The following is a 27,500-nucleotide window of genomic DNA, read 5'->3' as shown; positions in this document are numbered from 1 at the left end:
TCTGCCTTGCGCACATGAACAATTGTGAACGGTTGTTAACTTGTTTGTAGGCTAGCCTAGACTAAATTGAGCGATTTGATCTCTCTCTCTCTCTCTCTCTCTCTCTCTCTCTCTCTCTCTCTCTCTCTCTCTCTCTCTCTCTCTCAACTAAAGGCTAAAATGTACATTTTTCGGTACTACGGGACACAAGGTGTCACTTATTGTTGACAAGCTGATATACAAGCTGACAACTTGTCGCAGCGCGCAAACTAAGGCTGTGCACGTGCAGGTTGGCTGGACAGGTAGCCCATCATAAACGGACATTAGCCTAATAATTGTATTATTATTCCAAAAGTAGCATAAAAGTGGACTTCATAATCATTACCATCTTGCGTTATTGGACGCACAGCGCGTGGCCGCCGCAGGTTACTGTCGGTCAACTTGGCTTAGTTTACAGAAGGGGCGCACAAACATGCACTTTCATCCATTCACTGACGTGTGTGTAATTTTGTAATCATAAGTGGGTAAAAAAAAGGTTTGCCTAGGCCTATATATAATTGTAATGATCTCAATAGGCCTGTTGGTGCTGCATGGGGATAAATAAAAGCCTTTGATCTCACTGAATGATTTATTGATTTTTTGCAACAGACCTATAGGCTAGGGCTACTGCACAGTGCACAGTGCACACACAGTGCACAGGCACGGTGTACGGATCCACACACGCACTGATCACGCACTGCACTGTACTGTTCCACAAGCATCACGTTTATGCCATTTGGCTGACTCTCTGACAGCAGACACTTCGCACGTGGCCCCACGCTCCCTCGAGCCTAATATATGATTCCACCGTAAAACAGCGCAGCTTGCAAAAAAAAGGATTGATAGATCTACAAGAATCGTGCTGATCTGTTGTGTTGTATGATGGAATATGATATGAATTTAGCTTAAACAGGAGTTTATAGTTTGAGCTTTTCAGTTCAAATCACTTGAAGAAGCATGGTTGTGTTGTGTCACACATTTACACATATTGTCAGGCAGAAACCTCATATCTCCGTATAAATTAACCTTTTATGTTTTATTTCCCGTAAATTATTGTCCTAGACCTAGGCTATACTTCATGATAAGAGTGTTGCACAAAAGTAGTGAGAAATAGTGTCTTAGAATTAATAATTATTAAGGAACGTTTTGGACAAGGTTTCTACCCAACAGCGACTTCAGCAAGGACAAGAGCTACACATTCAAACCATTTTTATCTCAAGGATACCAATCTATACTGTAAATACACTGTGTTCATTTGGAACCAAATTGGGACCGTTTTGGTTCCATACACTCTTGCAGTCATGTAGCCTATGTACATTTGGTTCCTAATTTACCCCTGGAACCCCTCAAGGACCCCTGGGGGTCACCAGACCCCGAGAACCAGCGACAGAAAGTCACCAGTTTCTTTGTGTGTTTTACTTGTTTTAAACTTCCTTTTACTACAGTATCATGTTTTTGCTGGTCATCCTTGATTGGAAAGCATTTTGGGTCACCTGCTGTCTGTTGTTTTTAAAGTGTGCAATATACAGGTGACTTGACTCGACCTTACAGACTAAAACATGCTTTATGAACCATAACAAACGCCTGGTTCTCCTCCGCAGGGAGAAGAAGAGACCATCCGTCCAGCCTGTGTGCAGAGCAGAGCAGACAGGAATGGTGGATCACTTGCCGCTTGGCGAGGAGACCTTCCTGTACCTCAGCGGCTCTCCGGTGTCCGATTACAGCCGTCTGTGTCACCGCCGCAACGGCGGTGTATCGCCGCCGGGCACCATGGTAACGGACGTGGGCATCTACCACCACCACCACCACCTCCACCAGGGGGCGGCGCTCTCCGTGTCGCCGTTTGCCTCGGAGGATGACCTGAGCGAGTCATCCAGCCCCTGCTCGTCGCTCTGCTCCAGCCCAGAGTCCTCGTCGTCCTCCTCGCTTCACTTCCTGGGCTCCAGCCCGGAGTCCTCGTCCTCCTCGGTGCACTTCCTGGGCTCCGGCTATGACAGCAGGAGTTGCGGGAGCGGCTCCTCGGGCAGGGAGAGCCACAACGACTGCCTGTTGGACCTCCTCCTGTCACAGTCCTCGCTCGCCTCCTCTTTGGGAGGCGGAAACGTCACTCTCTCTGCTCCTCTGTCTTCCTCCCAGCCACCCTCCGCCCCGGCATCCTCCTCCTCCTCCTCCCCTCTGCTGCCCATGGGCCTGGCATGGGAGGCCAGGAGGGAGCAGCGGCTCAGCCTCCTGCAGCAGCAGGCCAAGGAAGACGGCTACGAGTTCCCTGTGTTCTTGGAGGAGCTCCATCAGCTCCATCAGCTCTTCCAGCCCACGCTGGAGGAGATCGAGGAGTTCCTGGAGGAGAACATGGAGGACAGGAAGGAGGAGGAGGGGAGCGACGGAGGGATGTCGCCGGCGTCGGAGGAGGCGGAGAGCCCGGGGACGGTAGCCGGAGACGCTGGTGCGGCGCCAGAGAGCTCCGATCAGACCGTCCCGGTGGCGTGTGGCGCACACTCTCCAGACTCCTCCCACTTCGCAGAGGCCAAACATCTGTCATCGAGGACTGAAGCGGACAACGCTGCGCCAGTCGCGGATTATAGTTCTAGTCCTGCTAGTTCAGATAGTGACGTTATGGATGGAATTAAACAGGAGAACTGTTCATCCCCGGCAGTCTCCGTAGAGGTTTCGGGCGCTACATCCGGCATGCCGGTCATATTACAGATCCAGCCCATACATATCAAGCAAGAACCCAGCCCCAGTGCCGTGTCCAGCCCTGTCACCCAGCAGCCGCCTCCCCAAGCGGCCCAGACCCCCTCGGACATCAAAATAGCCCAGCTCCTCGTTAATATCCAGGGGCAGACCTTTGCTTTGGTGCCTCAGTTGGTGCCCCCCGGCAACCTCGTCAGCACGCCCGGAACCGCCGGATCGTCCAAGTTTGTCCGGATCGCGCCGGTGCCAATCGCTGCAAAACCCATGGGCCTGGGAGAAGCCGGGGTCGGAGGAGGCTCCGCCACGGGGTTCCTCATCGGAGGCCAGAAGTACCAGAAGAGCTCTGTAGCAGACCTTATCAAAATGCACAAGTGCTCGTTCCCCAGCTGCAATAAAATGTACACCAAGAGCAGCCACCTAAAAGCCCACCTGAGGAGACACACAGGAGAGAAACCCTTTGCTTGCACGTGGCCAGGCTGCGGCTGGAGGTGAGCATCAGTGAATCTGTGCATGAGTTGTGATTCAGATAGGGATAGTTACTGACTGCCAACTGAACTAGTTTAGAGTCTCTGAGTTAAATTGGCAGATTTGTTACGGTGTGGCTCTGTAGGAGGCAAGAGGCCTAGAAGCGGATCTGTCCATGCGTGTGTTTGTCTGTCTGGAAAATAACCGTCGCCAAATTTCAAGTTTACAAATACATCAAAATCACGTTCATGTGCGTCAGTGCATTTATCTAAAGTCTATACATCCAGGTCAACAGGGCTATCAGCTTCTTCTATTGACAGATAAGACAGACTGTACGCAACACATGTGTAGCAATAACTCATGGAAGGATGAAAAAAATTGAATCTGGAATTAAAAGCTACCTTTGTTTGCAATGATTTGGCACAAAATGGTCTTCCTTGGTCAAATATTGTTTCGTTTTTGCCCGAGGAAGACTGTTGAAACATTTAAGGAGCAAATAAATAAATGCTCTGCTTACACACACAAATATTAGTTCTTCAGCGATTCCTCAGTGGTTCTTTGGAGTGGTTGAGGTGCTATATAGCACCGTTATAGCACCACTGTCATACTAAAGTCCCTGTATTAGTTCTTTAGCAGTTCCCTGCTGGTTCTTTAGTATAATTTAGGTATATCTATATCTATATCTATATCGCACCATTTGACAAAGGTGTATATGGTAATGACTTTAAGATAGGTATGGATAGCAGTAGCACACCCAAAAAACGGTTCCACTACGGTTAGGACTATGGTTAGCATGCACTAAAAGTGGTTTTCTCCTGTTTTTGTTGAGCGGTACCGTCGTACGCCAAGGTATAAATTGGACTTGAGGTAATAATTTGTTCTGGTCGTGTAACTGTGCTATCGGTGTGTTTTTCCTGCCATGGCAGGAGTTGTAGATTAGATAGGGAGGCTTTTGAAGTTTCATTCAGACTTTGCACCGCGTTGGCAGACCCACACTTGTTTGTTCTCCGTCTGCAACAACTTGATATATGCTCTCTGTGCCTCACACACACACACACACACACACACACACACACACACACACACACACACACACACACACACTGGCCTGTTGCAGTATGAAGTTCAAAGTATTTATTAGTTACTCTTTTACTTTGGCAGACCTTTGTGGCCTCCTAATTCAATATGAGTGATGATGTTTTTTTTTTGTTCTATTGAAGATGACTATTCCTCAACGTAGTGTAGCATCAAATTCTGGGCCCTGGGAGTCTGGGACAAGGACTCACTGTCAATGTTTGTGTGGGGGGAGGGGGCACCCCATTGCTAAATCCCTCCAGGGGTTTTTGTTTTTGACAGGGTTCTAGGGGGTCCCCAAATGAGTTTGATGTGGTTCTGTCATTCGTCAGACACACATCATCTCAGTCGGAAATCCTGTATCCTGCTTCCAAAGATTAGCCTATAAACCACGTTTATGAGTTGTTGTTTTTCTTTTTTACCCGCTACTGCCATTGCAATGCTCTGCATTTTCCCCCATTCTGTGTGAAGGGAGGGGGTATCAGATAAGTTGTACTCTGCTCAGCAGTAAGTCCTGCATCTGTGCCAGGCCTTATCAGTGGCCTGGGTTGCCCCCGGCAACACCAGCTGGGTGGATGGTGGGATGACAGTGGCATTATCACAGCTGTAGCTGTTTTACATCTACTCCACATGTAACCAACCCTGTCCAGCTGGGCCACTATCTGCCCCATGCACAATGCACTCCTGTTCATCTGCCCCATGCACAATGCACTCCTGTTCATCTGCCCCATGCACAATGCACTCCTGTTCATCTAAATGTAGCCCTTTGGGTTAGTACTGCTGTAGTAGCGCACGCCACCGTTGTACAAACAAATGATAATTAACAGGGTTAAGTTGTTAATCAGACTAATCAATTCAGTCGATTAGAAAATGAATATTGGACATATATAAGGGGACAACGGATTCTCGATTATTCATAACCTTCTTGAGCCACATTAAGTTGGTTATTAGTTCTAAGTGTTGGTTTTTATATATTTCTGGTTAATTTCCCAGCCCTGTGGTATAGTACAGCTGAGTGTGCTGGCATCGGTCCTACCACTGCTATGCACTGTTTGATGATGCTCCAACAGTATGGATGATGTTTTGGATAGAAATACGTTTATTGAGCCCCCCAATAAAGGGAGGTCATTTGTGGCGCCAATTAATTGATCCAAAAACAACAAATATTTCACAATTATTTAATCTTGGCAACTTGGCAACTAATTCAAACCGCGTATGCTGTTGCATCATGTCCTTGTGGGTTAATATAACCGGAACACTGTACAACTCATCACTCCATCCATCAGCCTCACAGAGGCTGTAACCATTTGACCAAAGACATGGTGGGACATCAAGGAAAATCAGACGGTAGGAAAACTGAGAGGGAGACATTGTAGGAGAGATAGACAGTTGGAGAGCTGAGAGGGAAACATTGTAGGAGAGATAGACAGTTGGAGAGCTGAGAGGGAAACATTGTAGGAGAGATAGACAGTAGGAGAGCTGAGAGGGAAACATTGTAGGAGAGATAGACGGTAGGAGAGCTGAGAGGGAAACATTGTAGGAGAGATAGACAGTTGGAGAGCTGAGAGGGAAACATTGTAGGAGAGATAGACAGTAGGAGAGCTGAGAGGGAAACATTGTAGGAGAGATAGACAGTAGGAGAGCTGAGAGGGAAACATTGTAGGAGAGATAGACAGTAGGAGAGCTGAGAGGGAAACATTGTAGGAGAGATAGACGGTAGGAGAGCTGAGAGGGAAACATTGTAGGAGAGATAGACAGTTGGAGAGCTGAGAGGGAAACATTGTAGGAGAGATAGACGGTAGGAGAGCTGAGAGGGAAACATTGTAGGAGAGATAGACAGTAGGAGAGCTGAGAGGGAAACATTGCAGGAGAGATAGACAGTAGGAGAGCTGGTAGGGAGACAGTGTAGAAGAGATAGACAGTAGGAGAGCTGAGAGGGAAACATTGCAGGAGAGATAGACAGTTGGAGAGCTGAGAGGGAAACATTGTAGGATTGATAGACGGTAGGAGAGCTGAGAGGGAAACATTGTAGGATTGATAGACGGTAGGAGAGCTGGTAGGGAGACAGTGTAGAAGAGATAGACAGTAGGAAAGCTGGGAGGGAGACAGTGTAGAAGAGATAGACAGTAGGAAAGCTGGGACGGAGATAGTGTAGGAGAGATAGACAGTAGGAAAGCTGGGAGGGAGATAGTGTAGGAGAGATAGACAGTAGGAAAGCTGGGAGGGAGATAGTGTAGGAGAGATAGACAGTAGGAAAGCTGGGAGGGAGATAGTGTAGGAGAGATAGACAGTAGGAAAGCTGGGAGGGAGATAGTGTAGGAGAGATAGACAGTAGGAAAGCTGGGAGGGAGACAGTGTAGAAGAGATAGACAGTAGGAAAGCTGGGAGGGAGACAGTGTAGAAGAGATAGACAGTAGGAAAGCTGGGAGGGAGACAGTGTAGAAGAGATAGACAGTAGGAAAGCTGGGAGGGAGACAGTGTAGAAGAGATAGACAGTAGGAAAGCTGGGAGGGAGATAGTGTAGGAGAGATAGACAGTAGGAAAGCTGGGAGGGAGACAGTGTAGAAGAGATAGACAGTAGGAAAGCTGGTAGTGAGACAGTGTAGGAGAGATAGACAGTAGGAAAGCTGGGAGGGAGATAGTGTAGGAGAGACAGACAGTAGGAAGGCTGGCCATGGGAGGGAGACAGTGTAGGAGAGATAGACATTAGGAAAGCTGAGAGGGAGAGAGTGTAAAAAGGCTTAGTTTAACATGAATCGTGTTTTATTGTTTGTTGTATTGTTTATTTTGTGTTGGTATCAATGAATTAACTTGGCCGGCCACTGGTCCATAAAGCCTATCCCATGCCAGTCCGTGCTGGAATTGGGGTTAGAGACATTCTATTGTAGCTAATGCATTATACACAGCACCATCCAAAAGGTCACAGTGCAGTAAGAAACGGCCATTTGTGCACTACAGAGTTAAATTACCTGTGTGTACAAATCCCACACTGCCATTTAAATGTGTCAGCCAGGTGCCAACATAATGTAAAACAAGCTGACATTCACTAAAACACACAGAGAACAAACGGGACACAAAAGGGCTTGCAATCTAGTCTTGTGATATGTAACCTTTACATGCACTGAAACAATCCTTAGTGTGAATTTATCCACATTTGTATGTAAATACTCTCAGAGTTCAATTTAAAACTAGAAATATGTGCTTATCGGAGCACAGATCTCTGCCAGGCTGGGTTGCCTACCCAGGGGTGGCCCGCCCACCAATCATTTTCAAGGCAAAGTGTATCTAAACCCTGTTTGCGCCTGTTGGTATCAGTGAAATCGCCTTGGGGCAATCGTAGCCAATCACACAATGGAATATGAAAAATCTGAACGATCCATGAATGATATCAGACGACAGAAGCAAAAAGAAAATCCAGGGAAAACAGAAACATATACTGCCTGACCTATGTTAATATGCTATAGGCCAAAACATAAAGCAACCTGTCACCATATTGCCGGTTATTCCTTGGCCTAATGGAAGTGTGGGAATATCTAGTTATCTAGTTTTGAGCTCAAACCTGCTGATATGATCTTTTGCCTTCTCCTCCTCCTCCCCTCTCCACTCCTGTGGAGGACCTGCTATACTCAGTGTACTGTAGCTGCTCTCCTCCGCGAGGGAGGGAGAGGTATAGGGACGAGGGTTTAGAGGGGTATAGAGGGAGCGAGAGGTAGGGAGGGGAACTGTATGCCTTTAGTCTCTGGTAACATGAGAAGCTCATGTGTTGTTGCTACTGGAGTAAATAGAGCTTGAGGAATTCAAATGGCTGGACTCAAGCACACAACCTGCTGTGACACATACTGTCAAAATCACTTAAAGGTGTTCTTACTTACTGTACATTCTCCTCTCTCTCTCACAGTCACACATACTCACACACTCACACACACCTTTTCCGCACATTTATTGTATGTGTGGCACAGACAAAAGTAAATGTTAACACAAAAAAGAGCATATATACACATAAACAAATGGACACACACTCACTACCTGCTTCCTCATCAAAGCACACAGTCAAATAGTCCACATCAAAGCACAGTCCTGAGCGCAGACCTGCATGCAAACTTTGATGTGGGCTCGGTGATGGACAGTGTTCAGGTTTACTGTGACAACAGTGCGTGCGTGCGTGCGTGCGTGCGTGTGTGAGTGTGTGAGTGAGTGACCGATGACATCATAGGCTTGCCACTGGCTTCTGCCTTGTTCATACTCTGTCGTAGAACAGTGTTGCGTGCCAAAAATATCCGTCGACAAGCTCACAGAGCGTCGTAACACGATGCGCTGTGAGCTTGTCGATCGGCTATTTTCAGCATGCAGCACTGTCATACGAGGAAGTCTAAATCGGACTTTGCTTCTTTGTCAACTAACTGTTTTGAGTGAAGTTCTCCTTTATAGAAAAGAGACAGTAGGACATTTGACAGTGTAGGAGAGACAGACAGTGGGAAAGCTGAGAGACAGACAGTGTGGTAGAGACAAACAGTATAGGACATCTGAAAGGGAGACAGACAGTAGGGAAGCTGAGAGGGAGACCGTGTGGGAGAGACAGACAGTAGAACATCTGAAAGGGATACAGTGTAGGGGAGACAGACAATAGGAAAGGCTCAACTGGGATTTGACCCTCCATAAGTCAATGTCACCGACTCACCGGTGAAACAGTGCTTCTGTTTAAATAAAGAAGACACGTGAAAGTGGCTTTATTGTAGCCAGGTATTGCATAACAATTTTTACCTGAAATGTGTACACACTACACATACTTGGTCGAGCAAGATGAGACAAACAGACCGAGCACCCTATCGGCGTTCTGGCATGTTTAGTTTATCAATTATGACTCATTGCTCATTGTTTGGTCTTTGAGGAAACCATTGTTTTCTATTCATTTAATACAAACATCCACGATGACACCACATTCCACGATGCTGTTATTTTTCTTTCAAAGTTCAGTTTACATTACATTTGAATGCATTTAAAGGACAACTTTAGTTTTTTTCAACCAAGGTTCATGTTTTAGGATGTTATTAGAGAAACTAAAAGTCTGTCTTTTTTTCATTTGCTGCTTTCTTTCGTTTTAGGGATTTTAGCTGTTTTTGACAGGGGGCGGGGGCATTCGAGCATGGGGCTAAATATGTATTCTATACACAATATACATTTTATAGCGATTTCTTTTTTAATTATTTACTATAGTCCTAATATATATATATATATATAATAAACCCCAGGGAATTACATCTGGCCACAAAACATCACAAGATCTACTGAATGTGTCAAACTGACATTGAGCCTATGACACACAGTGTGGCTTCCCCCCAGTAGGCTACCTTCACATTCAGTAGATCCTGTGATTTTTTTGTGGACAGATGTAATTTCCTGGGGTTTATTAGGACTATAGTAAATAATAAAAAAATAAATCGCCATAATATTTTGTAAAAAAATACATATTTAGCCCCATGCTCGAATGCCCCCGCCCCCTGTCAAAAACAGCTAAAATCCCTAAAACGAAAGAAAGCAGCAAATAAAAAATAAATGACACTCATCTTTTACTTTCTGTAATAACATCCTAAAACATGAACCTTGGTTGAAAAAAACTAAAGTTGTCCTTTAACGTGCAAATTGGTTTGAAAGGTCAAATCGAACACTCATGTATTCTTAACGGCTCAGTGATGCTTAGCCAATATTGACTCGTTTATTATTTAGCAGGTTTGGTAACATTTTTATGAGCTTGGAGAAAAAGTTAATACAAAATGAATCCTATAAATGTATCTCTGCTGTTGGGAAGAAACTACCTAACTCCAAAATGTTCATTTTACAAGAAATGGAAAATGTAGATTTTTCAGGAAATTAAGAAAACTTATTTTGAAAAGAAAGCAATACTGCCTCATCTTAGTTGGTGTTGTAACTTTATATATTGTGTATTGTCAATTACTTTGCATGAGAGGGGGAGAGGTGGTGGAGTTCATTGCTTTAGCGGCCAACAGTTTGAGGGTCCAATGGAGTTAAGAGGTTTTGTCCAAAGCATTTTTTACTACTTTCCATTGGTTCAATATTGTCTAAACAACACACAGACACAACAAAACGAAGATAGGTGGTTTCCTCCCGACAGCAACGATATATCCATTAGTGGACAAAATGGTCTGTGCTTCTGTGCAATACATGGCCTAAGCTGTGATCAGACAATAACATGTACTGGTGGTACCTACTGCTAGGCAAAGAGGGGGTTCAAATGAGGGAGTCTTGGCCTAGGAGTAGATGCTTAGATGCTTGGTCTGGGGGGAGTGGTGCGTATGAGCTTCAGGCTGTACTACTTGTCAACCAGTAGGTGTGCTACTCCACAACACCAGCGTCTAAATGTCTTAATGGAAAAGCACGAGAACAACTCCAAGCAATATAGTATTAATATGGTCTACAGATTGGTTAGAATAACCTTTTATTCCTAGAGTTGGATCGCTCACTCCACACAGCGATCGCTTCACCTCCTACATGATGCTTCATGTAACTGTACGTTCTGTAGGCTGCGACAAGCTAGGACAAAACCGTGTGGGTGTGTGTGTGTGTGTGTGTGTGTGTGTGACGTGTGTGTGTGTGTGTGGGTGTGTGGGTGTGTGTGTGTGTGTGTGTGTGTGTGTGTGTGTGACGTGTGTGTGTGTGTGTGTGGTGTGTGCGCGCGTGTGCGTGTGCGTGCATGTTCTGCGCCCACACTAACGTTACCCCAGGGGACAACCACAGTCTAGAGGCAGAGAAAACATCAACTATCAAGCTCAAGTTCCCACCCACCCCCCACTCCCCTACCCCAAACCCTGCAAATATGCACTCATTGACCCTTCTGAGAGTTGAGAGACCACTTTAGAGAGAGAGGGGGGGGGGAGTTGATATCGAAAGAGACAGAATCGGTGAGAAGAGAATTGCCCCACATGATCAATCTTCAGCATGTCATGGATTTGAAGAACACTCCTGGTGTGTATTTGCACAAGACATCAATACATTAGCTTCAGAGAGTTCGGGTTAGGTGCTGTGGTATGTTATATTTGTTATATTTGGGCCCCAGCCCAGGTTGAGTCAGTGTAATAACCGTACATGCTTTCTATCATGTCTCAGCATGAAGCTGATATGGAACAGCATCAGCTTTAGGGTGTGTGTGTGTGTGTGTGTGTGTGTGTGTGTGTGTGTGTGTGTGTGTGTGTGTGTGTGTGTGTGTGTGTGTGTGGTAAGGGGGCATGTTGTGCACCCACATGCCTGTGTGTGTGTGACAGTCTCAAAATGTACAGTACAGTTTGTGATGTGACACGCCCTCCCCGCTGTTGACGGAAAGCTCCTGTTAACCCTTAAAACCACTGGACCCCCACACACACACACACACACACACACACACACACACACACACACACACACACACACACACACACACACACACACACACACACACACACACACACACACACACACACACACACACACACTATTTAAACCTCTGGTTTCAGCCACATCTGTTAACCTACACAGTCTCCAGACTTGGAGACTCCTGTTTCATTTTTCTTCCCAGCATCCAGCACTCGTACTCAAAGACGTCTTCCTCAGCATAGCAAAGGGCGACAATCGTTAAAGACAGCATAAGTCCCCTTTTGTTCTGCATCAGTGCTCCATCAGTACTAAATCAACAGTCGACTGCAGTGATTCTTTTCATCTTTTCAATCTCAAGGACCCCCTATTTGACATACAGTATAATACATTAGGAGGATTTTTGTTGCTGGGACCCAAGAACATGTTCTTGTTAGAGACGATATTGTCTGTCATTTGGTCCAGAATTCCTTTTATATTCTGTAGCTGTAGTGATACTGATAACAGTGAAACGGATCAAAACAGACATTCTTGCACGTGCTCATAAACATAATCAGCAGCCTCACTTAAGCATTATTATGAAGTTTTAAGTTAATAGATTTGTTTTGCACTGAAAGGGATGGTTATTGTATTTGGATTTCCATTAGCTACTACCTTAGCAGCAGCTACTGTTCTGCAATACTTCCACTGTCAGTCAGTTGCTCTGCAGGAGCCAAATACAGCCGTACAGGTCCATTTGGTTCCATCTGTAGACTCTCCGAGTTAAATCTACACTGAGGATATTAGTGGGTATACATAGACATAGTTCAGTTAGCACAGCACAGGAATTTAACTTTCCATCTCGGAAATTGAACCGGCAACCCTCTTGGCTATAAATCTCACTGACCGCTGGCCAGCCACCTTGGCCGAGACAAAGGCAAACACGCTCTCAGAAACGAAACGGTGTCACATCAGTTCAAATTCCATCGCCGTGTGTCCCATTAGCCACATCGCTTATCTCCCCAATCAACCCAATTCATTTGGATACACGTTTACTGCCGGCCTTTAAAAAGATAAACGGGCCTCTTGTGAAATCCCACGTCTGTGAATAAGTGCGAGTGATGTTTCTACTTCTCTGTGAATTATCACCTTCATGGGAAGTGGGCCTCATGCTGCTGTGTGTGAACAAACCAATATGGGTTATAGATTTACACATTCAACTGAGCGTTACACTTTAACTAACACACCAAGATACACACACCACTGGCAGACAAACCCACATGCACGGTTGCACGCGCCCGCACACACACACACACACACACACACACACACACACACACACACACACACACACACACACACACACACACACACACACACACACACACACACACACAACACAAACACACACAAACACGTTTGTATTTCTGTACTTATGAAGACATCAACACCCTAAATACCAAAATAGCAATTCTACAAGCTTGTAAATCTGCTATTTTTGGCATGCGGTGCGACACTCGCATACAAAGTATAATTCAGGCATAATTCCAACCCTAACCCACTAAACCTAACCTCTAATGCTTAATCCTAACCCTAAACCAACCCAACCTTGGTTTTTAAGGCCTAACTCCTAAAAAAAAAAGTCCTCACTAATGTCTATTTCTCAAATGCTACGCGCACAGTGCACCCACCCACACACACACACACACACACACACACACACACACACACACACACACACACACACACACACACACACACACACACACACACTGTGTGTGTGACACAGCCATCGTGCCATCATGGGCATGTAGTTTGTTCTGTGGTACACAGGCCAGATCAGGAATAGACCCCCGTCTCGGATTTACGGCACACATGTGGTGTCCACGGCTAAATCTGGAATGGACGTGTTAACTTCCCTGAGACCAGGCAAAGTTAATACACACGCACCTCTCCCATTACCCCAACATGCAACTCCTGACGTAACGTTGAATGTTTTGAATAGTAGAAAGACGGCCTCTCTTTGATCTCGGCTCCATGTTATCTAAGCTTTACCTCGCTCTACAGTAGGGACCATGTGCAATGTTTGAAGTTGCAAGCCAGAACTAGTTTTAAAGAACAAAACATTATTTTGACTAAGTTGTATGGTGGAGACGGGGAGTGTGATTATATTTAGTGTGTGATTATATATATATATATATATAGGAGAAACTTGCAGATTGATGAACTTAATTTTCTTTTTGATAGAGGTTCACACCTGAAAGCATAATATTATTCTACACAAAATACTATATATTCTGACAAATGATTTCCATTAGTCCTATATGGGAACCAGCCGATGCTTCATTTAGTCAGAGCGACTTAAACAAGATCTAAAGCATTCCTGGTGCTTCATTTCTGATTGGTTGTTTCAGGAATGAGCAGGAATTCAGAGCAACCTAAAACCACATGCGTGTCGGTGTCTTGTAGAAATAAAAATGTATTCTTTTTTTTCTTCCTCCGATTAATCTAATGCCCCTTAATTTATTTTGATAGGTTCTCACGGTCGGACGAGTTGTCCAGGCACCGGCGCTCTCACTCCGGAGTGAAACCGTACCAGTGCATCGTCTGTGAGAAGAAGTTTGCCCGCAGCGATCACCTGTCCAAACACCTCAAAGTTCACCGCTTTCCCCGAAGCAACAGGACAGGGCGCTCTGCAAACTGACCCCAACGACCCCGGCAACCCCACCCACGTGTGGGTGTGTGTGTGTGTGTGCGTGCGTGTGTGCGTGCGTGCGTGCGTGCGTGCGTGCGTGCGTGCGCGCGTGCGTGCGTGCGCGCGCGTCTGTGAGAGAGAGAGAGAGAAAGTAAGAGTGAGAGGAGAGAGGGGGAGATCCATTCTCAAAGAGACCGGACATCTGGACATATCTCGTTTTACTTGTGGTCCTTCTGTCAGAACGTCTGTTCACGCCGTTCGTGGTACTGTGATAAATTATTGGGCGGTGAAGAAAGGACTTGAGCTTAGCTGAAAACTGTTACTTGACATGACACCCTCATCGGTGTAATAAGCTTCTTGTATATTACAACAATGTTTTTTTGTTGTTGTTTTTTTTAGTCTTGGTTCCATTCAAAATGTTTTAGATAAAACAATCGGATGCTTTCAAAGAGAGTATTTTTACACTTTAAGGTGCAGATTGTTGTTGGCGTGTATGCTTGTACAATTCATAAGCTTTGTGGCTATAAACGTTATGACATCGCGGGGCCTGAAAGTACACTAATTGGCCAAAAGTCAGTGGACACAATTTCTAATTAGTGTTTCTAATTGGTGTCCGTTTCTTCCAGTGAACGGAAATCTTAATGCTACAATGACATTCTAGACAATTGTGTTCATCCAATTTTGTGGCAATGGTTTGTGGAAGACCGTTTCCTGTTTCAGAATTACAACAACACCACCACAGACAGACAGACAGACAGACAGACAGACAGACAGACAGACAGACAGACAGACAGACAGACAGACAGACAGACAGACAGACAGACAGACAGAAATGCTCCCTCATACATAAATGGTTTGTTGACATGAGTGTGAAACTGCCTACACAGAGCCCCAACCTTAAAGCTGCAATCCAGACCTTTTTAATGAATAAATGTTATTTCATCCAATGTGTGTGTGGTAGAATATGTTAATACAATATAACTAGTATGTCTCCAGTGAGACCCTGATGTGGCATAGGAAACTTACTATATTGACAAGCTCTGTCTGAAGCTCACATGAGCAATATCTTCGCTAGTGTGGTAGAAATGTGGTCTCCAATGTGGGAGACATGGGTTAAAACCTTGTGTGGTAGAAATGTGGTCTCCAATGTGGGAGACATGGGTTAAAACCTTGGGTTTAGGACATATTAAATACGGATTGCAGCTTTAATCATTATCCTTTTGAAAGAACTGTCTGACCTCACTGATGCTCTTGTAGCTGAATGGAAGCAAACTGCAGTGGAGAACCATCCCAGAATAGTGGAGAATACAGTAGCAAAGGTGGACCAACTCTATATCTCTATTATGTCAGCAATTTGTTTTATTTTGTAACATGAGCTCTATTTTAAGAATCAAAGATTCAGTTTTTTATTTATTTATATTTTAACTTTTAAGTCTCCAAATAATCTATAAATAGTACAGAGCAATTTCTTCTCTCTTCCCCCCCACTATTGTTTTAAAGAAGACAACATTTCCCCTTTTATAAGCTTTAAATTCCTCCACATAAATGACTTGATGACTGCAGTCAGCTGATTGGCTACAGATAATTTCACATGACTTCAGCTTGCTGCTGCTTCTCTTTACACCCTGTAGCAGTAGCTCAAACACAGTACGATCCTCAGTGAGTCAGTGTCAGTTTAACTCTGAAAGTGTACAAATGTATCCAAATGGAGCCGTAGGTGCATTTTGCTAACATTTGTACACACTTGATCAATTATAACTGGGGAATTTACTCTGAAGTGTGGTTACTGGCTTCTACTTGATGTTTTAGGCACGATTTGCCAAACGGATCGAATCGGATTAAACGTGGCCAGTAGTGGTATCGGACTGAGACTGATACTGAGCATCTTATGTCTTTAATTGCATGATGTGTCTGTGTGTGTTATAGAGCTGTTAAACACATCGGGCTGTGTTCTGGACTAAATTGCTTCTATAACGAATTATGGACCAGAACTATTGGGTTGACTTTTCAAACAGACAGACAGGGGCCTTTTGATCTACCAGCTGTTAGGGTTAGGTTTAAGTGTCTTGCTCAGGGACACTTCAACATGTAGACTCACTTTCAACATGTAGACTTACTATGGCAGCCCGCAGAGCACCCAAAACATCTCTGTAACATATACAGTAGCACCTGTATACTGTAGCACCTGTATCGCACCAGTCTGCAGATAAACACGCACAACTAATTTGTTCTTATGACTTTGTCTTCTAATCAGCGTTGTTGACAGTGTTGAGAGTAACTGACTTTATGTCATATTGGCATTGAAGTCATGATGTGTTCCACCTATTCCAAAGAGTATTTATTGTACGCCTGGTCTTTTTGTATTGAAACAAATTGGGGTAGAAATGTCAGCTTCATTCAATATGTAATATTGTGTGCCCTAACAAAAAACATGCAGTAATCCTGGTCTCTAAACGGCCTCCTCCTGGTCATGGATGATGGATGGGAAATAAACTGGTTGGAATAACGTGTTATGTTACGTCCTACCGGGAAAACTCTCCCCTGTCAAGTGATAAGAAGCGCCCTGCTCACTCCTCATGCATTGAAGGAAGCATGAGCTCAGTTTGGGACTCTCCCCAGGTTGGCAGAGGGAAGTAGCACTCAAAAATGGGTTACAAAATGGTGGGATAAAAAAGAAGACATTTTCAGAGGATACAAATGGAAAAGAAACCAAATGTCACTTTTTAGAGGAGTGTATAAAGTCTGCTACAGCTTATTAACAAACATGAAATGTGGCACCTGGGAGGGGTGTCATGAAAACACAACATGCCAGATGTCACTAACCATTGCCAATGACCACAGAGATTTGGGGTCCTATAGTTATGTACCTGCACTTGAATAAAACATATTTCTGCTCCCATAAACTTCTAGCCAAACCACAAAATGTAATTGTTGGTCTGCCTGAACTTGTCTTTGACCTTATGGTTTTCTTGGCCTGGAAAGATGATTAATTAACATGGTCACAGAGACATATTAAGAAATCAAAGCCACTGTCGAGATTTAGCACAATAGTAACGACTGATTTGTAAAGCTACAGTATGGGGCAGCGAAGCAAATTGACAGCAATGCTAGCCAGTTTACAACTGGTATGTGAAGTGCCATATTAATCAATGCACACTTACTGTCACTGTAATTATCTCTTCCACTGCTACAACCCTATAAAGCTTTTCCTCTTAAACCAGCTGCCAAATACAGTAACTGAAGATGCAGCGTGAATTCTCCAAATGTCTTTTAGCTGTAATTGTCACTAACTAGGAAATCACGTTTAATTGAGATTAAATGTGACTTGTCACACCATATTTAATGACTCGTGGAAGAATCGAAGCTATGCAGATTCTGTTTTCTTTTTTTCTGATGAACTGTCAAGCCTCCAGAGAACAGATACCATAGCCTATAATTTATCACTAACATCGACCTGCCAAAGAAATGTGCTTTTTACTTGTACTGTAAGAGAACAGTTGGGTCAGAGTGTAGTTTATATACTAATGGATTGGTTTCATTTCATTCATGCGTTGGATAAAATGAGGGACGCAATATGGCTTCTGGAAAATTAAAATCAGAGATGTAGGCTACTATACAACCTGGCTGTTAATTTAAAGAGGGTAAATATGTGATTTGTTGTTGTTGTTGTTGTTGTTGAAAGTTAAAGGTTTATATTCCAATACAGTGGTACTGTAACAGGAGTCTCTCTCTACTCTTTAGTAAACAGAAATACATTTTCTAATCAGGAGAGTATGAGTTCTCTCTTCTGATTGGGTACAATTCTTGGGATCCCAAACTCAATTTTCTGTTTACTAAAGAGCTGGAGGAGATGGGGAGACCCCTGCTACTATTCTATTGCAATGATTACTATCAGAATATAGAACTTAAAAAATAAATAAAAACAATCTACAAATAGACTCAGTGTAGATGGAAAGCAGACCTGTAATGCCCTGGGGGACCCTGGTCAACTATGTAGTTAAATCAAGCCATCAACTTTACCAACAGACTTTGCCATCGATATAACTTGAACAAGGGAATGTAGAACTTTAGGTTAGGGAATAAGAAACATGTACATTTTGTATTTTATTTTTTATTATTGAACCTGCTACATCAAATGGTTGACAGACGCTATTGGAGGTACAATGTGCCTTGATGGCAACATGTACAGTATGTATGAAGTGTTCAACTTTGTAATATGCCATGCAAGGCCTTTCTTCCATGCAATATGAAAACAAAAACAAAAAAAACAAAGCTTTTATGAATTAGTGTTATTATATTCTCATGAATGTATGTAAATATTGTACATGCATCTGAAAGAAGAACAAATATATTCTTCTAATCATTTCTGCAGTTATATGAAAAGAATTTCTACAAATATGTAAAGAAAGTGTAAATAACATGATAATTCAATATATATTGTAAAAATTGTAACTTACGCTTTTTTGCCAGGGGTTTACAAAGCACATCCCATGTGTTACACAAAGGTCATGAATATTAATGAATGACATTTCTCCCATGAAAATGTGATAAACATTTAATTGATTGGATGGCATACGTATGCAAGATTTCAAAGTAAAATATCTATAGACGATTTTGAATTACAGCACAATGCATCGTGAAATATGACAACTCACTTAATGTGCTACAGTATGTAAATATAATTATTACAGTTATATGTAAACACATGACAATTCAATGTGTGCTATGTAAACTCCATACAAAGAATAAGCCAAAAGTTACATAAATGTTCTATTTTTGTTTGCTTTGTTCTACTACATGAATGCATTTACAAATAAAAATAAAAAACATAAATAAACCTGGTGTTTCTGTTTGATTTGAGTGGATTGAAAATCATAATATGCCGTATCAATTCCAGTTGTTTCTATGTTGACATGCATGGCTTATACTGACCTGATGAAGATTATGTGAGATCGAAACGTTGTCTTTAATAAAGTTCCTAAATATGGTGTGAGGGCCCTACCTCCTTCCATCTATGTTAAATGAAACATAATAATAATTCCCAAAATGAAGAAAATAATAAATTGTGTTTACATGAAGGTTAATCAACTACAGTATCGTGACATATTTGATGCATTTATTATTCTACAGTACGTGTCTCATTCATTTACTATAATGCCTAAAATGTCCTATTAGCCACGCCACCCCTGTATGTCATTATAGGCACAATTTCCGGGGGGGAAATAAACAAAATGCTTGAGTGGTTAAAGGGGAATACCACTCATTTTCAACATTTTACTATGTCATTAATATACCTTTGAGCTGTTGTGTGGACATAATACAAATTCTGTGTTTCCTAGAACTGGAGGTATGAAAAAAATCACACCCCTGTGAACTGAGTGGTGCAACTACACATTTATTGTTATAGTTAGTCTGACGTCACATACTAACCATAGCAACCATGCTTGTTCTTTTGGTTGCTAACCATAGCAACCATGCTCGTTTTTTGGTACGAACAAACACGGGTACACGGGTACACGGGTACACGGGTACACGGGTACAAAGCCAGTTGTAGGAGTGGTTTGCACCACTCAAAAATCATTAACATTGTGAATCACATCTTAATTACATCATCGGAGTGTTTCCAGTGAGCCAACACACACAATAGCAGCACCCTGACTCTGTTTGACCAGAATGGAACAGAGCCTTCATTAGTATTAGCGGTAGCACTTGCCCTAGCCTAGCCCCCTTAGATAGCACTTTATGTAGACTTAGGTAGTATTTTTAAACAGACTTATAGCTTGTTACGTAGACAGCACTAGAATTGCATTTTTATGTAGTCATAGCACTTTATAGTACACATGTATAATATATAATATAGTATAGTATGTATAGTCCACTGTTACGTTCTTAGTTTACGCTTGAGTCATGATAACTACTTTTTATATATGTGATGTATGCCATGCTTTTGTTATTTGTTTTTGTTATTGCTTAATGTAAATCGCTCTGGATTAAGAGCGCCTAAATTGTAAATTGTAAATTGTAACACCTGTGAAGGAAGTAGGGAAGGAGTGCAAGTTATTTTCAAAATGGAGCCCATTGTGCTGAAATGGATGCTCGACCAAGCTGCGGCGGAGGATTTGAGGATTGTTTTCATGTTTGTTTGATAAAGGATGAAAGTGAGTAAATACATTACTTCCCTTAAAGTTGCACAAGAAACATAACAGTTGCAAAACAGGAGGAATGCTAATGGCAGATTCATACCACATGGTTCGCAAACTCCCCAGCCTTAACACTATAGGCCTACTCTCCTGTCTCCGTTCATGTCCTCTTTCCCTTCCTTCTCCATATTAGCCATTTCATCTGTTTTGTTTTCGCTGAGTCACTGTGCATAAGCAGAGAGGTATAGCAGCTATCTTAACAGCAGAAGCATGGCCTGTGTCTGTCCGTTGGGTGTCTGCTACGGACGTAGCTCATGTTGATTTATGATCAAGCACGCTTTCAGAGGCATTCGGATGAAGCAGGAGCATTTAATTCAACACATGTGCATCAGAGGTACCCGGTCCTCTGCTTAGCTCTAAGCGTTCATAGTGTCCCTTTGTGTGTCGCCCTGTTCCTAATGTTTGGGCCCAAACGGCAGACACAACACCCCAAGGCGTAGCTTATTGCTGCAATGCACGTGAGACCACATGCATTCAGTGTTTATGTTAGCGTGCACGGACATCAGTGATGTTATTTACAGCATGTTCTGCGTTTGTCTGTGCACACATCTGCAGTGGTGCTGTATGGAATTATGCAGACATGAATGGATGATGTTGAATTAGTTGTCTTGCATATTTTATTGACATTCCATGAAAGAAAAACACTTCATTGCTTTTCTAAAGTCTGCATACTGCATCTTGAAGAAATTTCCTTCTGCATTGTGTTGCTCCGGGGAATTCCACTGCCCACAGAAGGTTTCTTCTATGCATTTCTCCTTCACGTTCACTTATAACACATCTTATGTTTTAATTCATCAGGTTATGTGTAAATAAAGCTACAAAATACAATTTCATTGTATTGTGAAATGTCGAAATATCAATGAAGAGTTGCTGTAGGCTACTTTAATATATTTTGGTCATGGACATGTGTAACAAAACAAAACGTTGCATTTAGTGTTCTATAGGGTTAAGCTATTTTTTGGTGAAATATATTTTGGAGATATCGTTTATTGATTGATTGAATACTGTGTACAGCGGTGCGATTACACAATGATGCTAAAAGCATGACACAAACAGCCCTGAGGGCTTGTTATCATACTGTACGTGATGCTGTCTGAGGACTGCACATTAGTCTGACTTCCCGCTATAGTCCGACCTAAGTGGCCGGATTAAAGACTCACCCCATGGCTTAGGGGTTAGGGTTAGGGTTTGGTCAGACTAATGAGTGGTCGGAACAATGACACGTTACCTTCCTATCTTGCCTGGGACCAAAGTGTTGAACAGACTTTAGAAAAACAATACAATATAAAAACACTGAATCATGATTTTGCATCTTCCCAGAACATGTGGGCGGAAGTGGAGGCCCTTGAGGCTGTTGTGCGAGGGGCCCCACACTCTCACAACCCTCCCGCACCCTTCCTTGAGGCAAATTGCTGACTTTGCATTCATGCCGGCATTCAAAATGCACGTCTGAGAGAGATGTACCCGTCGATCCTGTCACGTTACACTGTGTCATATGGAAACTGTGTTCTTTGAATTCCTGGAAATAAGCTCCTGTGCTTCCATGGAAAAGGAAGACAAGTGAAGGGTGAAGGTTTGTTTATTTTATTTTATTTTGTATTATTTTTCTGAAATTGAAATAGTATTGTCATCAGTGGTCTGAGCATGTGTCACTGCCATGAAACGGGTGGAAATGTCAGTCATTCCTGAAAAATGTCTTCTGTTTGTTGATCTGACTGTCTTCTCTTCCCTCTGTGTCCATGATAACCCGCAAATAGCCGATCTACAAGTGCACAACGCGTCCAAAATGGGATGTTTTGTGAGCTTGCAGATCGGCTATTTTCGCCGCATGACACCGGTGTACAACAGAGCACACCCGAGGGTCAGATACGACTTTGCCAGTGTCAATGTGTCCCATGATGTGACATACACACCTTGACATAAGGGATCAGATGGTTGCTGTTGCGTAACAGAGCAACTGTGCGTGCGCGTGTGTGCGTGTGTGTGTGTGTGTGTGTGTGTGTGTGTGTGCGTGCGTGCGCGTGCATGCGTGTGCGCGTGCGTGTGTGCGTGCGTGCGTGCGTGCGTGCGTGTGTGCATGCATGCGTGTGTGTGAGAGAGAGAGAGACTAAGAAAGAAAGAAAGAAAGAAAGAGAAAGAAAGAGAAAGAAAGAAAGAAAGAAGTCAGGGGAAGGGGTGCTTGATATTTAAATTGTTGCACCATGCCATGACGCAAGTTACACTGACTGCATTGTCAGCTAAAAATAATGTTATTTAAGCACACTGCGTGCGTGCGTGCGTGCGTGCGTGTGTGCACGTGTGTTTTTGTTTGTTTGTTTGTTTGTTTGTTTGTTTGTTTGTTTGTGTGTGTGTGTGTGCGTGTGCGTGTGCGACTGTGCGTGCGTGTGCGCGCGCGTGCGTGCGTGCGTGCATGCGTGTTTGTGCGTGCGTGCGTGTGCGTGCATTTCATGTTTGCATGGTCAACAAATATATTTCATTCACAGCCGGAGGGCATATACGACAGCAAAGTCTGGAGGCAATTGTCTGTACTGCGTGTGTGCGTGTGCGTGTGCGACTGTGCGTGCGTGCGTGCGTGCGTGCGTGCGTGCGTGCGTGCGTGCGTGCGTGCGTGCGTGCGTGCGTGCGTGCGTGCGTGCGTGCGTGCGTGCGAGAGGGAGTCTGTGCATGTGTGCATGGCTTTTCTTTTATGTGCATATGAGTCTTCCATTGGCTGGATACTAAAATGTCACATATTTCATCGCTTATTTTTATTTTGCCAAAACAGTCGTAATGTTTTGTATTTTTCTCATCCTTGTGAGGATAATGACAAGCAGCAGCGATGAAATGTCACTGCAAGGTCTGATAAAAACGTCATGAAAGTACATGAAAGAAAACACATTCTGTTTCAGAGAAACAGTAACGGTAAGTTATGTTTCTCTGGTGCCTTTTTCGTTTCTCTTTCTCACGGAGCCATAACATTATCTTCAAAGGAAATATGTGTCTTCCATCATTGTAGGTAGGAGGTGCAGGTAAAAAAAAACCTTGACGTGTTTTCCATATGTTGTTGTGCTCCTCTGCTGGGCTGTATGTATTTATGTATGGATAATATGTCGTAATGGGAGAAACTCAATTTAAACCATTAACCAATCCCTTTTTTGGGCAAATCCCCATTTTGCCAACTGTTTCCCCCTAAAATAGTGAAAATAGCAGATCTACAAGCTCACAATGTGTCTTTTCATCCGAGCTTGCCGATATCGTTATCATCATATGACCCAAGTATATAGGGGTAATGCATACATTATAAACATACTGTACACACACACACACACACACACACACACACACACACACACACACACACACACACACACACACACACACACACACACACACAGAGTGAGCGAGCGAGCGCACGCGCGAGAGAGAGAGAGAGAGAGAGAGAGAGAGAGAGAGAGAGAGAGAGACAGTACAGAGGAGCATCTCATCGTAACAGAAGTAGACATAGGAGCCGGCCAGCCATGGAAGTGAGAGCCAAGTTTCTGACATTGCGAGCATGGAATCCACATTAAAGAACAACAGCATTGTAGCCGTTCACGTTCTGGAGAAAGCACACATGTGTTGCGTAATTCCCCCTGGATGTGCAGGGCTTTGTCGGACACTGTGGAAACCTGCTGGAAGCCTGATTTATATCTCGTTGTACGCCAGTGTCACGTGCCGAAAGTTGTGAGCTTGTAGATACTATAAATGGGAGACGTTTTGACTTATAGGTAAAAGTTGCAATACCACAACGAAAATTGTTTATTTTAGTATTGGCAACAAAATATACTTACATTACCCAAAGGAAAAGTTTTAAAATGTTTCAAAAGTTCAAAAATAGCTGATCTACAAGCTTGTATATCAGGTCAGTTATTTTCCATTAGTTGAAGTATTGTAATATTAATAAAAACCTGCAAAGTAACCAGTAACTAAAGCTGTCAAATAATTCCAGTGGGGTAAAATGCAAGTATTGAAAAATGGAAATACTCCAGTAAAAGTAAAAGTACCTACAAATTGGAGTAAGTGTACTTGAGTAAGTGTACTTAGTTACTGTCCACCACTGTAAATAATAAGCAGAATAAGATGAAAGGACATAAACTGACACAGAGATATTTACATGTTGGACTTGTGCTCTGCAGTTTCATGGGGAATAGCCTCACTATTGTGCACGCTCTCAGCTGCCATCTGCACAAATCATATCCCAGTAATGGCTGAAACGGAAAATTGATTAATGCACAAAATGAGCTCCATCAAATCCATGTGTGTACTGTGCATAAGGGCAAAACTGTGGATGTACAGAAGAGGAAATGCACTGCTGTCAGCCCCTAAACGTCATATTATCTGCTCTGTAAATCATCTCAAGGGATCCTGTAAATCGTTGCAATGGCCTGCTCAGACGCTGTTAATGGCCCTGAATGAAGACATAAAGCCAGGCTTTTATACAGCCTGTATCGATTGTCTGTGCCATGCGTTATGGTGTACACAAGGCTCTTAGACATATGAACTTATAACTCCCCCTTTAGATGTTTGGTCTGCATGGCTGTATGTATATGGCTGTATGGGAATGTCTCATGTCAGCGTACAGCTTCCTCGTGTCCTGCCGACTGCACCCGACAACTGAGCCAGTGCTGGGTATAGGCAACCCAGCCCGGCGGAAATATGATGCGTGCGAGCACACATAGTTTTTGGTTTGTTTTTACAAAAAAATGTGCAAGGATTGTCTGCTAATATAACCATAGCTAGCCATACCGTTACACTTTTGATCAAATACAATGTACGTATATGACTTTGCATTGTGAAATGAATGAATTAATGAATGAATGAATGAATGCCTTTATTGCAGACTCAGGGTCCATAGAAAAAAATACAAAACACAAAATACAATATACATCCAATAAAAAACAGTCCAAATGTACATGTTAGACAGGCATTTGTGACAGTTAAATAAAGATAAATAAAGGCTTTTAAGCCAATGTCTTCTAAGGCTAGAGGAATATCTAGTGCAACTTTTGACAGAGTTATTTATACTGACGATGATGCTATTCACAGACTCATCCAAGCGACACATGAATTTATGCATTAAGTTCCGGAAAACTAACATAGTAGCCAATTCATTGAATTCAAAGGACAACTTTTTTCTGCAATGTCTACATACCCGCAATAAATAATAAATTGATAGTTAGGATATGGTAACGGCCGGCTATGGCTTCAGCCAATAGGAGAGACTTTGGGGTGGAACTTCCGGGACTGGGGAGTGAGTGACGGATGTTATGTGTATATATGTGCTGTGTGTAAAATGCGGTTGTGTGTGTGAACAACAACAGAGAGTTACACAGGGAATGATGATACGTTGTACTGACTTGGTTATTAATAAACAGAGAACCTCAACTGGTGAACTACGTCTCCGCCTCCGGTTCCTGAGATCGCTACAATATTTATGATTCTGTGATTTTAGAGAGTGTACTGTTGTAACAGAGAGGTCTGTTACTTGTCATTTGCACATAGACATTGCAACCTTTATTTATTGAGTGCTTAATTGCATAGCATATGAATACTTTGGTATGCACAGCATTATCATTTGCACATTATAGTTTGCCGTATGGCCCTGGCCTTCATGAGACAGCTGCTCATGAAGGCCAGGGCCATACGGCAGGATAATGCCCACCCACTCGAGTCAGAGTACAGGCTGTTGCCATCGGGCTGTCGTCTGGGTGCCCCCGTTGTCAAAAACAACAGATATACGCACTCCTTTGTCCCTGCCTCGATTCGTGCAGTCAACGCTGCCAGTAACATGTAATGTGATGATGACGATGCTGAAACAAGCACTTTATGCGGCACTTTATATCTTAGCACTTTTCTGAATGTAGCCTTTATTTTTTATCTTTTTCTATACCTGCACTAGATGCGCCCAGACCTCTGTTTATGCTATGGTGTCTCATGTCTGTTGTTGTCCTGTATTGTTTTGTATTGTTTGTATGTCTGAAACCACTACTTTTGCTGTAAACCCAATTGCCCTTCTGGGACATTAATAAAGACCTTGAACCTATAGGCCTACCCCTTCATAGAAAAGAATACCAGCACTCACGTTATATGCAATAGGATTCTTGGTCTTGAATCCAATAGGATTCTTGGATTCTTGTTTGCCTCCGGATGTTTGGTCCCGGAGGCCCCATGCACATGTTGCTTGCTGCGGGGGGGAAATTAAAAAAACAAAAACAAAACAAGAATCCTATTGGATATAACGTGTCTGCCTGAGATGTTCACCCGTCACTTTATTACTTGGAACTACTCAACTGAGTACTTGCTTATCCTCCTTTCTTTAATCTACCCCTTGACATGGTGGAGTCTAAACTAATTGCTGCAGCTGAGTATAAAAGGCTGCCAGCAACAAACATTTTCAGTTGTTGGTAGAAGAGCCAGGCGGTGAATAAAGCACTTTTTGGTTGCACTTTACAAGAGCCTCTGTACTGCTTCCAGTCGCAAATGGTTCATTCTCACAACTGTACAACTAGAATAAGGGTCCTATAGTAAATCAGAGCAAGTAGCGAAAGGGGGTTATTAGCGTTAATTAAACTCTGGAATGTGTACAAAATAAATAGAGATCTATTTGGTTCCGAACTGTCGATCATATAAATGAAGACTGCAATGTTATGAAGAATGTACTTTAGACTGAGTGCAAAAATTGTCAATCTTAGATTTATCGTTTCATTCATTCATTCATGCATTCATTCATTCACTCACTTACTCACTCATTTATTCATTCATTCACTCGTTCAATATAATCCCTCCTTGCATCCATGCGTCCTTGCTCCCTCTCCTTTACTTTCTTGTACTTACTGTATGTTCCTTCTTTCCTTGTTCACTCCTCATGATTGTTTGCCTGCAGGCGACTTGCACACACCTGCTCTCACGGTGGTGTGTTAATGTAGTCTCTGCAGAGACCACATTGGTATGCAAAGCAGACCGCCTGTCAGCTCAGCACTCTCACACACTTAGTTCTC

The 27,500-nt window shown here is 43.1% G+C and overlaps 1 protein-coding gene across 1 annotated transcript in view; it reads left to right on the top strand.

Annotated features, from left to right (window-relative positions):
• The window catches only part of LOC306938284 (uncharacterized protein), a 14,522-nt gene extending 219 nt beyond the window's left edge, over positions 1-14,303 (top strand). Inside the window, exons 2-3 of the mRNA XM_079522387.1 lie at positions 1,620-3,197; positions 14,125-14,303. Coding sequence (XP_079378513.1) covers positions 1,672-3,197; positions 14,125-14,293 — 1,695 coding nt within the window. The 5' untranslated portion in view covers positions 1,620-1,671 and the 3' untranslated portion in view covers positions 14,294-14,303. The remainder of the gene's footprint in view (positions 1-1,619; positions 3,198-14,124) is intronic.
• Positions 14,304-27,500: the final 13,197 nt, after the last annotated feature.

The sequence above is a fragment of the Electrona antarctica genome (assembly GCF_951216825.1).
Source record: "Electrona antarctica genome assembly, chromosome: 2".
In the NCBI taxonomy this organism is placed as follows: Eukaryota; Metazoa; Chordata; class Actinopteri; order Myctophiformes; family Myctophidae; genus Electrona; species Electrona antarctica.
Note: the sequence above shows the minus strand (reverse complement) of the source record. Positions and strands in the feature narration are given on the sequence as shown.